The sequence below is a fragment of the Phlebotomus papatasi genome, chromosome 1 (assembly GCF_024763615.1).
Source record: "Phlebotomus papatasi isolate M1 chromosome 1, Ppap_2.1, whole genome shotgun sequence".
Taxonomy (NCBI): domain Eukaryota; kingdom Metazoa; phylum Arthropoda; class Insecta; order Diptera; family Psychodidae; genus Phlebotomus; species Phlebotomus papatasi.
Window position 1 is genome coordinate 62,011,854 of NC_077222.1, and position 12,633 is coordinate 62,024,486.

At 36.0% G+C, this 12,633-nt stretch overlaps 2 protein-coding genes across 2 annotated transcripts in view; both read right to left on the minus strand.

Moving 5' to 3' along the window:
* Positions 1–12,633, minus strand: part of LOC129809611 (zinc finger protein rotund-like) — a 61,906-nt gene that overhangs the window by 4,953 nt on the left and 44,320 nt on the right. The gene's annotated exons all lie outside the window — the stretch shown is intronic.
* On the minus strand, positions 5,740–12,438 carry LOC129809612 (protein RFT1 homolog). The gene is made up of 4 exons (XM_055859571.1): positions 11,813–12,438; positions 6,991–7,205; positions 6,711–6,925; positions 5,740–6,633 (listed from the first exon to the last, which is right to left on the minus strand). Exons 1-4 carry the CDS (start codon positions 11,870–11,872, stop codon positions 5,834–5,836), a joined length of 1,290 nt encoding a protein of 429 aa, XP_055715546.1. The 5' UTR covers positions 11,873–12,438; the 3' UTR covers positions 5,740–5,833.

Sequence of the window (12,633 nt, forward strand, 5' to 3'; positions counted from 1 at the left end):
TCATTATTATTATATTTTTATGATCCAAGACAGCATCAAAACGGTGAATTGGGATCTGCTTTCCAGACTAAGCCATTCCCACACTCCAAATTCACGAAAAGTCAAATGATTTTTGAGATCTCGCCAAATTTTCGACGAATCTCACCAAAACAGACACAGTTTTTGAATATTAAAAAATAAGATTCTAAGCTAATTCAAAGTATTTTAGAGAAGTGTTCATATATCTACAATGAGTTTAATATTAATTTCATATCAACAGTGTCTGATTGTCTTAATTTTGTCTTCATTTCACCGAAATCCAATTACATGAAAATAAAAATGATTCGAATGAACTTTTACCTATTAAATAAGAACTGTATGAGAAAACACAGAAAAAACTGCAATGGAATTTTTATCAGTCAATTTGATAATATTGCAGAATAAATATTGTAAAAATTACTTCATATTTGAGAGGCATTTTTCAAATGGAAAATATTTTCATCTACACACTTTACATAAGCATAAACTAATTTAGATTGTGTACTAAATACTCATTTCTCTGATGGCCTCTACACACTAGTAGAAATTTCTTTTAAAAAATCTATTTATAAAGAAAATTTCTCCTATCCTTGTAGGCAGAAACGTCAGATTTTTTTTTTTAAAAAGCAAATTTTGAAGAAAATTGCATGTAGTGGGTAGACACTATAAAAAAAACTATTTAAATCGGGCAAATATTTTGCACTACCTAAGCATAAAAGAGTTAAAATTATGCACAAAACACGCACATATCAAGCACAAAATAATTCAAATTATATTAGAAACACTCACAGCTCAAGCATAAATGGTTATGACTGTGCTGAAATACGCACAGTTGAAGCACCAAATAGTTAAGAATGTGCTTAAATTACGCAAAGCTCAATAATAAAACGGTTAAAATTGCGCTTACAAAAAAGCACAACTCAATCATAAAATGCATCAAATTGTTCTTATAAACATAAACAGCTCAATAAAACGATTGACATTGCGCTTAAAATCACGCAGAACTTAATCATAAAACGGTAAATGCGCTTAAAATCTCGCACAGAGCAATCATAAAACGGTGAATGCGCTTAAAATCACGCACGGCCCAATCTTAAAACGGTGAATGCGCTTAAAATCACGCACAGAGCAATCATAGAACGGTGAATGCGCTTAAAATCACGCACAGAGCAACCATAAAACGGTGATTGCGATTAAAATCACGCACAGAGCAATTATAAAACGGTAAATGCGCTTAAAATCACGCACAGTTCAATCATAAAACGGCGAATGCGCTTAAAATTACGCACAGAACAATCATAAAACGGTGAATGCGCTTAAAATCACGCACAGTTCAATCATAAAACGGTAAATGCGCTTAAAATCTCGCACAGAGCAATCATAAAACGGTGAATGCGCTTAAAATCACGCACAGTTCAATCATAAAACGGTGAATGCGCTTAAAATCACGCACAGAGCACTCATAAAACGGTGAATGCGCTTAAAATCACGCACAGAGCAATCATAGAACGGTGAATGCGCTTAAAATCACGCACAGAGCAATCATAAAACGGTAAATGCGCTTAAAATCACGCACAGAGCAATCATAAAACGGTAAATGCGCTTAAAATCACGCACAGCACAATCATAAAACGATGAATGCGCTTAAAATCTACGCACAGAACAATCATAAAACGGTGAATGCGCTTAAAATCACGCACAGTTCAATCATAAAACGGTAAATGCGCTTAAAATCTCGCACAGAGCAATCATAAAACGGTGAATGCGCTTAAAATCACGCACTCTTAAACTCTTAAACGTTTTATGATTGCTCTGTGCGTGATTTTAAGCGCATTTACCGTTTTATGATTGAACTGTGCGTGATTTTTAGCGCATTCACCGTTTTATGATTGCTCTGTGCGTGACTTTAAGCGCATTTACCGTTTTATGATTGAACTGTGCGTGATTTTAAGCTCATTCACCGTTCTATGATTGCTCTGTGCGTGATTTTAAGCGCATTCATCGTTTTATGATTGTGCTGTGCGTGATTTTAAGCGCATTTACCGTTTTATGATTGCTCTGTGCGTAATTTGAAGCGCATTCACCATTTTATGATTGCTCTGTGCGTGATTTTAAGCGTATTCACCGTTCTATGATTGCTCTTTGCGTGATTTTAAGCGAATAAACCGTTTTATGAGTGAGCTGTGCGTGATTTTAAGCGTAATTACCGTTTTAAGATTGCTCTTTGCGAGATTTTAAGCGCATTCACCATTTTATGATTGCTCTGTGCGTGATTTTAAGTGTATTCACAGTTCTATGATTGCTCTGTGTGAGATTTTAAGCGCATTCACTCTTTTATGATTGCTCTGTGCGAGATTTTATGCGCATTCACCGTTTTATGATTGTGCTGTGCGTGATTTTATGCGCATTCACCGTTTTATGAGTGCTCTGTGCGTAATTTTAAGCGCATTCGCCGTTTTAAGATTGAACTGTGCGTAATTTTAAGCGCTTTCGCCGTTTTATGAATGCTCTGTGCGAGATTTTAAGCGCATTTGCCGTTTTATGATTGCTCTGTGCGTGATTTTAAGCGCAATCATCGTTTTATGATTGCTCTTTGCGAGATTTTAAACGCATTTACTGTTTTATGATTGAACTGTGCGTGATTTTAAGCGCATTTACCGTTTTATGATTGATCTGTGCGAGATTTTAAGCGCATTTACCGTTTTATGATTGAACTGTGCGTGATTTTTGGCGCATTCACCGTTTTATGATTGAGCTGTGCGTAATTTTAAGCGCATTCGCCGTTTTATGATTGAACTGTGCGTGATTTTAAGCTCATTTACCGTTTTATGATTGCTATGTGCGTGATTTTAAGCGCATTCACCGTTTTAAGATTGGGCCGTGCGTGATTTTAAGCGTATTCACCGTTCTATGATTGAACTGTGCGTTATTTTAAGCGTAATCACCGTTTTATGATTGCTCTGTGCGTGATTGTAAACGCATTTACCGTTTTATGATTGCACTGTGCGTGATTTGCAGCGCATTTACCGTTTTATGATGGAGATGAGCGTATTTTTGAGCGCATTTAACGTTTTATGATTGAGCTGGACGTGTTTTTAAGCACTTTGGTATCTTTATCGTTTTGGTATTTTTTTAAAACCAAAATTTGTTGACTGTAATAGAAGAATGTATTCTAATAAATGAGAAAAATATATGGCAAAATGGTGCTAAGTAGTTATGTGTAAGTTAGAAGTAAAAGACAGCAATTACCAATTAAGAGAATTGCATATGTATTATGTATTGTTAATTCATTGAATAAAAGTCAATCGAAGACTTTGGAATGAATAAAAAGTCTTTCACTTTCCGCTGTCTCAAAAACTTAAGCCGAATCATAATGTAGTAGTTTGTCACTACATTTCATTTCAAAGTTCTACTCTTATATGGATCCGGGCATTATCCGAAACGCCGGCATTAAGGTTCTCAGAGATGGTTTGCTTCCAGAGAGAGCAAAGGTTCTCAGAGATTCCAGTAGACTGGCACCATGACTTCGTATTCCAGCAGGATAATTCAGGATTGGATCCGAGCTCAGAATATTAAAGTCTTGGCGTGGCCACCTCAACTCTTCCACTCTTAACCTCAGGCCAATTGAAAATATTTGGGGAATTCTTGTTTGATTTTACGTTTTGAAGTTAAAATCTGCAATTTTTTGTGGAAAAATAATAATTAAAAAATACATAATAAAAAATGTGAGTATTCAGAAGTGGCCTTAAGTAATAATGTACTGGAAAACCATAAAAATCACAATTTCTTTAATTGAAATTTGAGGAAGACGTTGCAATGTCCAAAAATTACTATAATTTGTAAATGAATTCAATTCAAAGTATTATGCAGAAAAAAGATAAATAAAAAGAATACAGAAAATTTTGAGACCTGAAAAATGACCTTTTAGTAATGATACGCACTATATATTAAGATTATATTGAGTATGATTTTTTATTTTAAATGTTTTTAATATATTGATTGTTTTATGTAAATTAAAGTTAAATAAAATAAAAAATCTACATAATAATTAATGTCGAATTAAAGAAAAGAATATTATATATATATATATATATATATATATATATATATATATATATATATATATATAAAAGAATTCTCATAATGCAAATTTTAATTCAGAAAGGGGTATCTCAAATTTGTATGGGTATACCCCTCAAAGCCCTCACACATTTTTACCACATATTTTCTAACAGTGTATGTTACACTTTGACAACCAACTTTGACTTCACGAAGATGCCCGAATATTCGGCTTTGACAATCTTGGGCACCCCTGACTTAATCACTAATCACTGCTTATTCTAAGCGGTTGATATAGTATAAAAAATGTGAAAATAGTTTTTTTGAAAAACTTCACTCTTAAAAATTTTGATTTTTTTTACTGTTTATCACTAACATTGAGTGCCCTATTCTTTGAAAAATTTAACTTTTAATTTTGAGTTTAACAGATTTCATTTAATTTTGAAAATGCAGTGAAATTTTAGATGTTTTTATTAAAAGTTAAATGCAAAAGTGGAAGCTCTCCTTTTGCAAGAAATGTAGTGCTCAATGTTGCTAAACAGTTAAAAAAACAAAATTTTGAAGAATGGTATTTTGAAAACATGCACAGCTTATGCATGAAATGGTTAAGATTGTGCTGAAAACATGCACAGCGGTTGGACTTCATAAAACAGAAGGTAATCGTCAAAACCGGTACAGCCGCGCACAGCTCAAGAATAAAATGGTTAAAATTGAGCATAAGTCCTGCATGGCTCATTGAATCTAAATTTTTAACAGTTTTCTTAATCTTAATCGTTTTATGTTTAACAGCTGTGCGCGTTTTTAGCACAATATAAATCGTTTTATGTTTCAGCTATGCAGATTTTATGCACAATACCTGAGAAGCACAAGTTTCATGCACAATCTGAACCATCTTATGATTGAGCTTTCAGCACAATTTTAATTTAATATTTTAAAGCATTTTTTTTTTAATTTCAACTCGAAATCTTGAAAGAATAATAAGGACAAAATGCGTTTTAGGAGCAAGAGGAGCGCTAAGAAAGCTCTGCAAGAAATTAGGTGACCCCAAAAAGCACCTGAAGGAATTTAAAGTGTTCCTTTTTACTTAAACATGAAATCATGCAAAAATATAAGGGCAAAATGTATTTTGAGACCTTTATGGGCGCCAAGAAAGCCTTTAGAACAGTTGGACGCCCCAAAAAGTGAGGGAATTAAAAATGCTTTTTGTTTACTTCAACGCGAAATTTTGATAGATAAGGGCAAAATGCATTGAACTAGAGAGGCGCCCCCTAGAAAGTCTCCGAGGAAAATAAAAGTGTTAACGCAATAGATTATAAGGACAAAAGGCATTGTAAGAACTAGAGGGGCTCTCCAGAAAGACTCGGAGTCTATTTTACTAAAATCTTTTTTATTTCAACATGGCAAAAATAAAGCGTCAGGGTTCAGTTGTCTAAAGAAAAGGAACATCGGCGCCTCTGGAGGCTCACGCCCTGGACGGGCCGCCCCTCCCGAACCCCCTTAGGTACGCTACTGAGTAGTGAAAGTTTTTTGGTTCAGGTAAAGAAAGGATTTACATGGGCAGGTGGAAAAGCCTGTTTAGAAACGCAATAAACATGTAGTTAGTAATTTGGAAAAATTCTGGAAGAAGTTTAAAAGTTCCGGAAGAAGTTTAGAAATGCAAGATTTGAAATTTTAACAAATTTCTTATCTCGATATTGAGCTGATCAAATTGAAGTCTTTATGATCAACATGGAAAAATTTTAGAAGAATAAATCACTTACCCATCAATTTCTTTGCTGGTATTCGTGGCAAACATGTAGCCTTCAGTGATGCCATTGACCGCTAGCAGAATAATGGCTAGGCTATGCCACCTTAAGAGCAATTCCGGAAGTCCTCCAGCCACAAAATCTCGTCCACCGTAGAGCAGGAGAATAGTTCCTGAGTAGCTTTGGCCGAAGACAAATCCCACAAGTCCAATGGACATGACAACTTTGCAGACATTGGCTAATACTTTGCTGGCCTCAGACACTTTTTCCGGCTCCTGCTCCTTCAGCATCACATCTCTAGCGATAGTTTGTGTAAAGTAGAAGTAACTGCTGTCCTCGATGGGCCTGAAGATGAATCGAGCAGCCAGGCTGCCCATATTGTTCACCACGTCGTATGTGGCTTGTTCACTGAAAGACAGCACTGGACTCACTGACATCACATACTTCTCACCCTCAGTGAGGATCTGCTTCAACACTCCCTGCTTCACGAAGCTGAGAATGAGAACTTGAAGATCTGAATTGAGAATTTTTTCTTCCGACAGAATTCTGGGTAACATTTGGCCCACTGAAGTGAAGGGAAAATCGTCCATGTGATCAAAATGCGAGCCCATCTTGTTAAGAAGAGCACCCTTGTCCTCCTCCTTTTTCAGACGCTCACGGAAGATTGTCAATTTTTTTGTGTAGACATGGAAGAAGATGTAATGTCCGAGGATGATGGTGAGTGCACTTGAGAGTTGTGCTATTCCAAAAGCATAAATAGCGATGGATTTGTTGGACGTAACAATAGCGATAAATACCACAGATCTAACAACTGTAGGAGATATAGGGAATTCTATGAGCTAGATGTTCTTCAGGGAATGCAAAAAAAAAAAAAATAAGAAGACTCACAAATGTGAAGAGTGTCGAGGATAACCTTGAGCCTCACGAAGCAAAACACTTGGCCCAGAAATACCGGAGCCTCTGCACACATCTCAATCACGCAGGATACCGCAATGGCATAGCAGCCAAAGGTGTATTGATCCTGGAGCTGAGGGTCAACCGATGAGAGTACATTGAGCCAAATGTAGAGGAAGGGGAAGCAGAGGAATGCACAAATGGGAACCCTGCCAAAAGAAACCACAGACAATTAGTCTCCCAGTCAATTTCACTATCAATTTCCTCCACATACGTGAGCCACATTTGATTGATCAGCTGTGGCCAAGAGCACGAGCTTTTCTTCAGGCTCGTTGCACTCAGAGCTGCCCGGCTAGTGGCTTCGCGTGATAGAAACAGCAACGTACTCTCCAGCAGTAGCAGCCTCACATTCATGATGCCAAGAACATCCCGACCCACAGATCTCACGATGTACGCATTGATGGCAAAAGTAACGCATCGGCAGAGAATCTGAAAAGCAGCATGCACAGAAGTCCCATTATTGTTGTGATTCTATTTTTAACGTCCATTTCACTCTGAGACAGGTCAGTTTTGGCGATGATCCTCTCACGATCACAGCTACTGCAGCTACTGAAGCTGTGGTTAAATCAACAATCATCTCCGATCGAGCTTATATTATCAGGATATAAAAAGAAGTACAGTAGACTCTCTCAAATTTGCATTTGGGCATTTGGGACCAAAATGTCACCCGAATTAGAGAGAAATTCGGGCGACAATTTTTTGAAATGCAACGATTTTTTGTTCATCTGTATCCACATATTAATTTTACATACTCATATTTATTATAAATATCATGAAAACCCCTTAATAATGCAATATCACATCAGAACTAAGACAAACCATGGCAAATTTGAGCATATTTCGCATATTTGCTTCATTTGATAATCATAATCAAACTTGAAAAATGTCAACAAACTTTTTTTCAAATTTAACTGCTGCCCGAATTAAAAAGTAGGGTGAAAGGAACGTCTATTGATACTTTAAGAACTCGTGTCAGCACCTATTGACACCTTACTCTGTACCATTTGGGATACGAAATTTGAACATCTCTGTTTATAGTAAAAGGCATATTACAGAAAAAAACGTTATATTACTTATATTTTTAAATAAATTTCAACACTTTGACAAAAGTGTCAATAGGGGTTCCCTGTTGAACAGACGTTCCTCCGACCCTAGCCCGATCTTAAAAGAACCGAATTAGCGAGAGTCTACTGTAGATAAATGGTAAAAAATGTCCAGTAAGGATGAGAAAAGCAAAGAAAGTAAAAAAGGGGTGGCAAAGCGTCTCAGGAGGCTTTGCGAAGTGCTCGAACTCGAGATTTAGATGCTGTACCTTAAATCTCAAAAGTATTTTGGACGCAATACTGTACATTGTAGATATTTTTGGAGAGTGAATAAATAAATAAATAAATTTTCTTATCATTTACCGGTTTTCAAACGATTTGAACTGATTAATCGCTCAAAAGATCCCCAAAATAGTTTTAAAAATAATAGAATTGATTTTCAGTTAAAAATTAGTTATTAGCTATGAAGCGGATCATTACCGGTTCAGAACCGATTAGAACCGGTTCAATTTTATAGGAAATTCCAAGACCTTTCCAACGAGTGCAAATACAATACCATTCTGTTAAAAATGCGCTCTCTAGTGTCTTTTAAACTTTGACCTTGAAAAACCGTTGAATGAAAAAAAATCGCACGACGCGTTTTCGAGCAATCCTAAAAAAAACATGATTTTGGAGGGGAAGGGGAGGGGTGGGGGAAAATGAGGGGCATGTTAACGATCCTTGGGTCGACTTATGGGGGGGGGGTCCCTCTTAGGTCCCAAATCGCTATCTCTAACTATTTGGCCTCTAGAGCTGGTGACAGCCGGACGGACAGACGGACAAACAGCGTGACGCCAAAAACCTCGTAACTTCAGATTTCCAAAATTCTACCAAAATACGACCCCTTGGGGGGTAAGGAGTCAATATATACAGTAGACTCTCGCAAATTCGGCTCTTTTAATATCGGGCTACTTTTTAATTCGGGCAGCGATTACATTTGAAAAAAGTTTGTAGACATTTTTCAAGTTTGATTATGATTATCAAATGAATCAAATATGCTCAAATTTGGCATGGTTTTTCTTAGTTTTAATGTGATTTCGCATTATTGAGGGATTTTCATGCAATTTACGATATATATAAGTGTGGAAACTCAATATCTATACGCACATAAATAAAAAAAACGTTGCATTTCATAAAGTTTGTCGCCCGAATTTCTGTGGAATTCGGCTGACATTTCGGTCCCATATGCCCGAATTTGAGAGAGTCTACTGTATATAACTCAAAATTGAGGGATTATATATACTGCTCTCTCCGTGAAAACCTATGGAAACGTGAATGGAAACGTATCTTCAAGAACAAAAACTCGGGTTCCGCTCAAAATCTTAAAAGCCTAAATACCGAATATATTGCTAGCCTGAATTACTTGGTTAAAAAAAAAGATATTAAGGTATTTAAAAACATGTTATAGAAATTTCAGAAGTCAATGCAAAGTATTTTCGAAGATATAAGAGACGAAAGCAAAGGAGAGTAGAGCAGATTTGCAAGGGCTCGGGCCAAGATTCAAAATGTCGAACGGTGTTTCCTCCATTTCTCATTTTGATAATTCCTTCGAATTGGCGAGAAAGATTAAGAGAAAACTTATTGACCGAATTAAACGAAAAAGGTTAATTCTCTTTAGTATTAAATTCTCTTCTAATTGAACCTGAATAGTCTTTGAAAAAATAATTTTTAATATCTTTAACAGAGTGCTAAAATTAATATTTCGTCCCAAAACATTTATGTTTTTTAAACCCTTGAAAATGTTCCTAGTTCTCAGCATTCTCCATTTTTTTTGGTTTAAACTTATGAAATATACATGCGGAAATTGAAAATTGAAAAAGATTGTTTTTCACTCAGCAATTACGAAATGGACATTTCCCGTCAAATTAGGGATTCAAATTAATGATTTGTCCAATTTTTAGGGCTAGATAACCTGACACAGTCTGAATTCCTAAACTTTTTTTTAAGAGGAATAGGGTATGCTCACCGAGAGAGATTGAGAAATACAGCCATGGAGTTATAGGATTTCGAAAGGCTTAGAAATACGGCTTAACTGCTATAATTTCTTATCATCAGTCAAGATATATTGGAAAATTTAGCTTAGGATTGGATTATTAAGAACGAATGACCTATTAGATTTTGAAAAAGCAATAAAATTGGTTGTTGGTTGCCATTTAGGATTCTGCGACCTATAGGAACTGGGCTAAAGCTCTAGTCTGAAGACCGTTTTACTGACTTTCTTTTAGAAGAGGGTCTCAAATATAAATTGTGGAACAATGGGAAGACCCATTTGTCTTGGACGTGTGGTCAATCGGATTGTTGGACATGTGGTCAAACGGATCAAAATAGTAAATTTAATAGAACACTACCTTCCCCTTGAGTTGAATTAACACTGAGAAAAAAACTGGGGTGCGATTAACTTTTTTTCCACATAGCTTTAACACTTTTTAGGTGTAAAAATATATCATTTTTTAATGTTAATTTTACACTTTTTTATGGGTAAAATTAACATGAAAAAGGGTACCTTTAACCCCTAATACACCTAAAAAGGGTAATATTTACACCGATTTCGGATCAATACTGCAGGGTAAAATAAACATTTCCGGAATGTTATTTTAACTTTTTCGGATTTTTCTCAGTGAAGGAATTCAAATACAACATGTATTAACTTCTCATCTCAATCTTTCACGTCTAGAAAACACTTTTGGAATATCTGAAAACCAGACCACCCAAGAGTTTTGTTCTTGGATGATTAATAGGAACTGTTCTCTCGGATAGGGTAAGTGTGCCAAATTCCGGCCAGCTTGCAATTTCGGCCACCTTTTTTGTTCCTCGAATTTCCATGAACTTTTAGATTTTACGTACTCTATGATATTATACAATGCAAAAGAATAACAAAAAATGTAGCTTTGACAAACGAGATGACGTGAAAAAGATATTGGAAAAATTCTGGAAAGGCAAGGAACTATGAGAATGAAGGTGGCCGAAATAGGGCACCACAGTTATGGCTATATTTTTATTCATTTTAAAATGTATTAAGAATGATTAAAGAGTAAATAAAGACTATAAACTTTTTAGAAGGTTCCAAGGAACACTTTTTAAGAAGAATAAAAAAAATCAACATTTCTAACTCGAGACTTTGACGCTTGCATGCAACTATGCCGAAATTTGGCACACTTACCCTATTCCATCTCCACAATGCCTATATTCCAGAGATACCCGGTCAAAATCCTTAAAGTCAAAATCCCGAAAGCCAAAATCCCAAAAGCCAAAATCTCGAACGACAAAATCCCGAATTTTTAAAAGTGTCATAGTTACTCTCACGATTGCACCCGGGCTTGCTGGAGACAACGCGAAATTTTCTGTCTTGGGAAATGATTCTACACATTATCCTCCATATTAATTTTATCTCTTTCAGGATTTTAAACATTCGGGATTTTGACTGCCTATGTATACCTTACCCCTTCTTCTCCTCTAAATTGTAAAAATTCTGGTTAAAAAAGATTTTCTTCTGACCTGTTTTAAGCCACAGAGATAGAGCTAGGGAATTAGAATCTTTAGTGTTGAATTATTGCTTTTATGCCTCTGGTCCGAAGAGGATTTTGAGATAGCCAGATTTATGATTTCAATGCGTTAATGTGGAAATTCAATTTTCAAATACTTTTAAGGAGCCTTCTAGATTCAAAATGTATTAAATAATTTTAGAGATACATTCATTACTGCTTTTTGGCTAATTTAGCTAGAGGAGCTAGAGCTGCCTAGAAGGGTTTCCGGCATTTGCAATGAAAATCACAGCCCCTATAAGCTCAAAGAGGCTTTCCATTGTTTTTAGTTTTTCACATTACAGCTGACAACCAGACGTTCATTTTCACGCTAAATATAACTGAATCTCTTCATAGTGGAAGGATGCAACTAATTAACACCTGTAGATGCGGAGAAATATGCAATTACATGGGAATAATTGTGAATTCTCACCTGAAAGACAATGCTGAAGGAGGCATTTTGCAGGCTACTCTTGAGGATGTTTCTGCCCATATTTTCCACAATACCAACAATCTGACACTACTGGCAATTGCTTAGAAAACACTATGATTATTTCCTGTGTGTTAATTTTTCTGAAAATCGTTGCGTCATGCTGTAAAATTGAGAGAAAATCCGTAAAGACTTGCACCTTGTCGTGAGATTGAGCCAACAACACAATTTGCCCACTTTGTCAGGAGTTTGACAAAATGGGCAAAAACAAAAACTCTGACGTATCAACTAGCGCCGCGGTGCGGTGACGTTTGTAATTGGCAAAAGGGGCTCGTGTTTGTGAAGAAAAAACGGCAAATTAAATGGAGATTTTTCACACTAAAATCACCCTCCATTAATCGTAAAGTGCGTGAAAAGTGATTATAGAGACTTTTGCTGAGAGTAGTGACTGTTTTTTTTGAGTAATAGTGCTGCAAATAGCGCAGAAATGGATAAGAGAAAATTGTCGTAAGTACCCCAAAGGGCTTTCTTGATGTTTGCCAGACTGTGTGAGGGAAAAAAACGATCGATACCCAAATAGCAAAAGAAAAGTCCATCGATGTCGCGTGAAAATCACTCCTTGGGCGAAAATTTGAATGGACAAATGATCAAAATACCGATAAATATTTTTTAAAAGGTTATTAGAAGGCGTGGGAGTGGAGAAAAAAGTAAATTCTTGTCACCATTTCGAATGGAAGATTAGTCATCTTTCTCGGAAATAAATGCTCCATTTCTTCAATTTGGAACAACAAAAAATCAAATCCCTTTCTGTCAGTGGCGGAGTA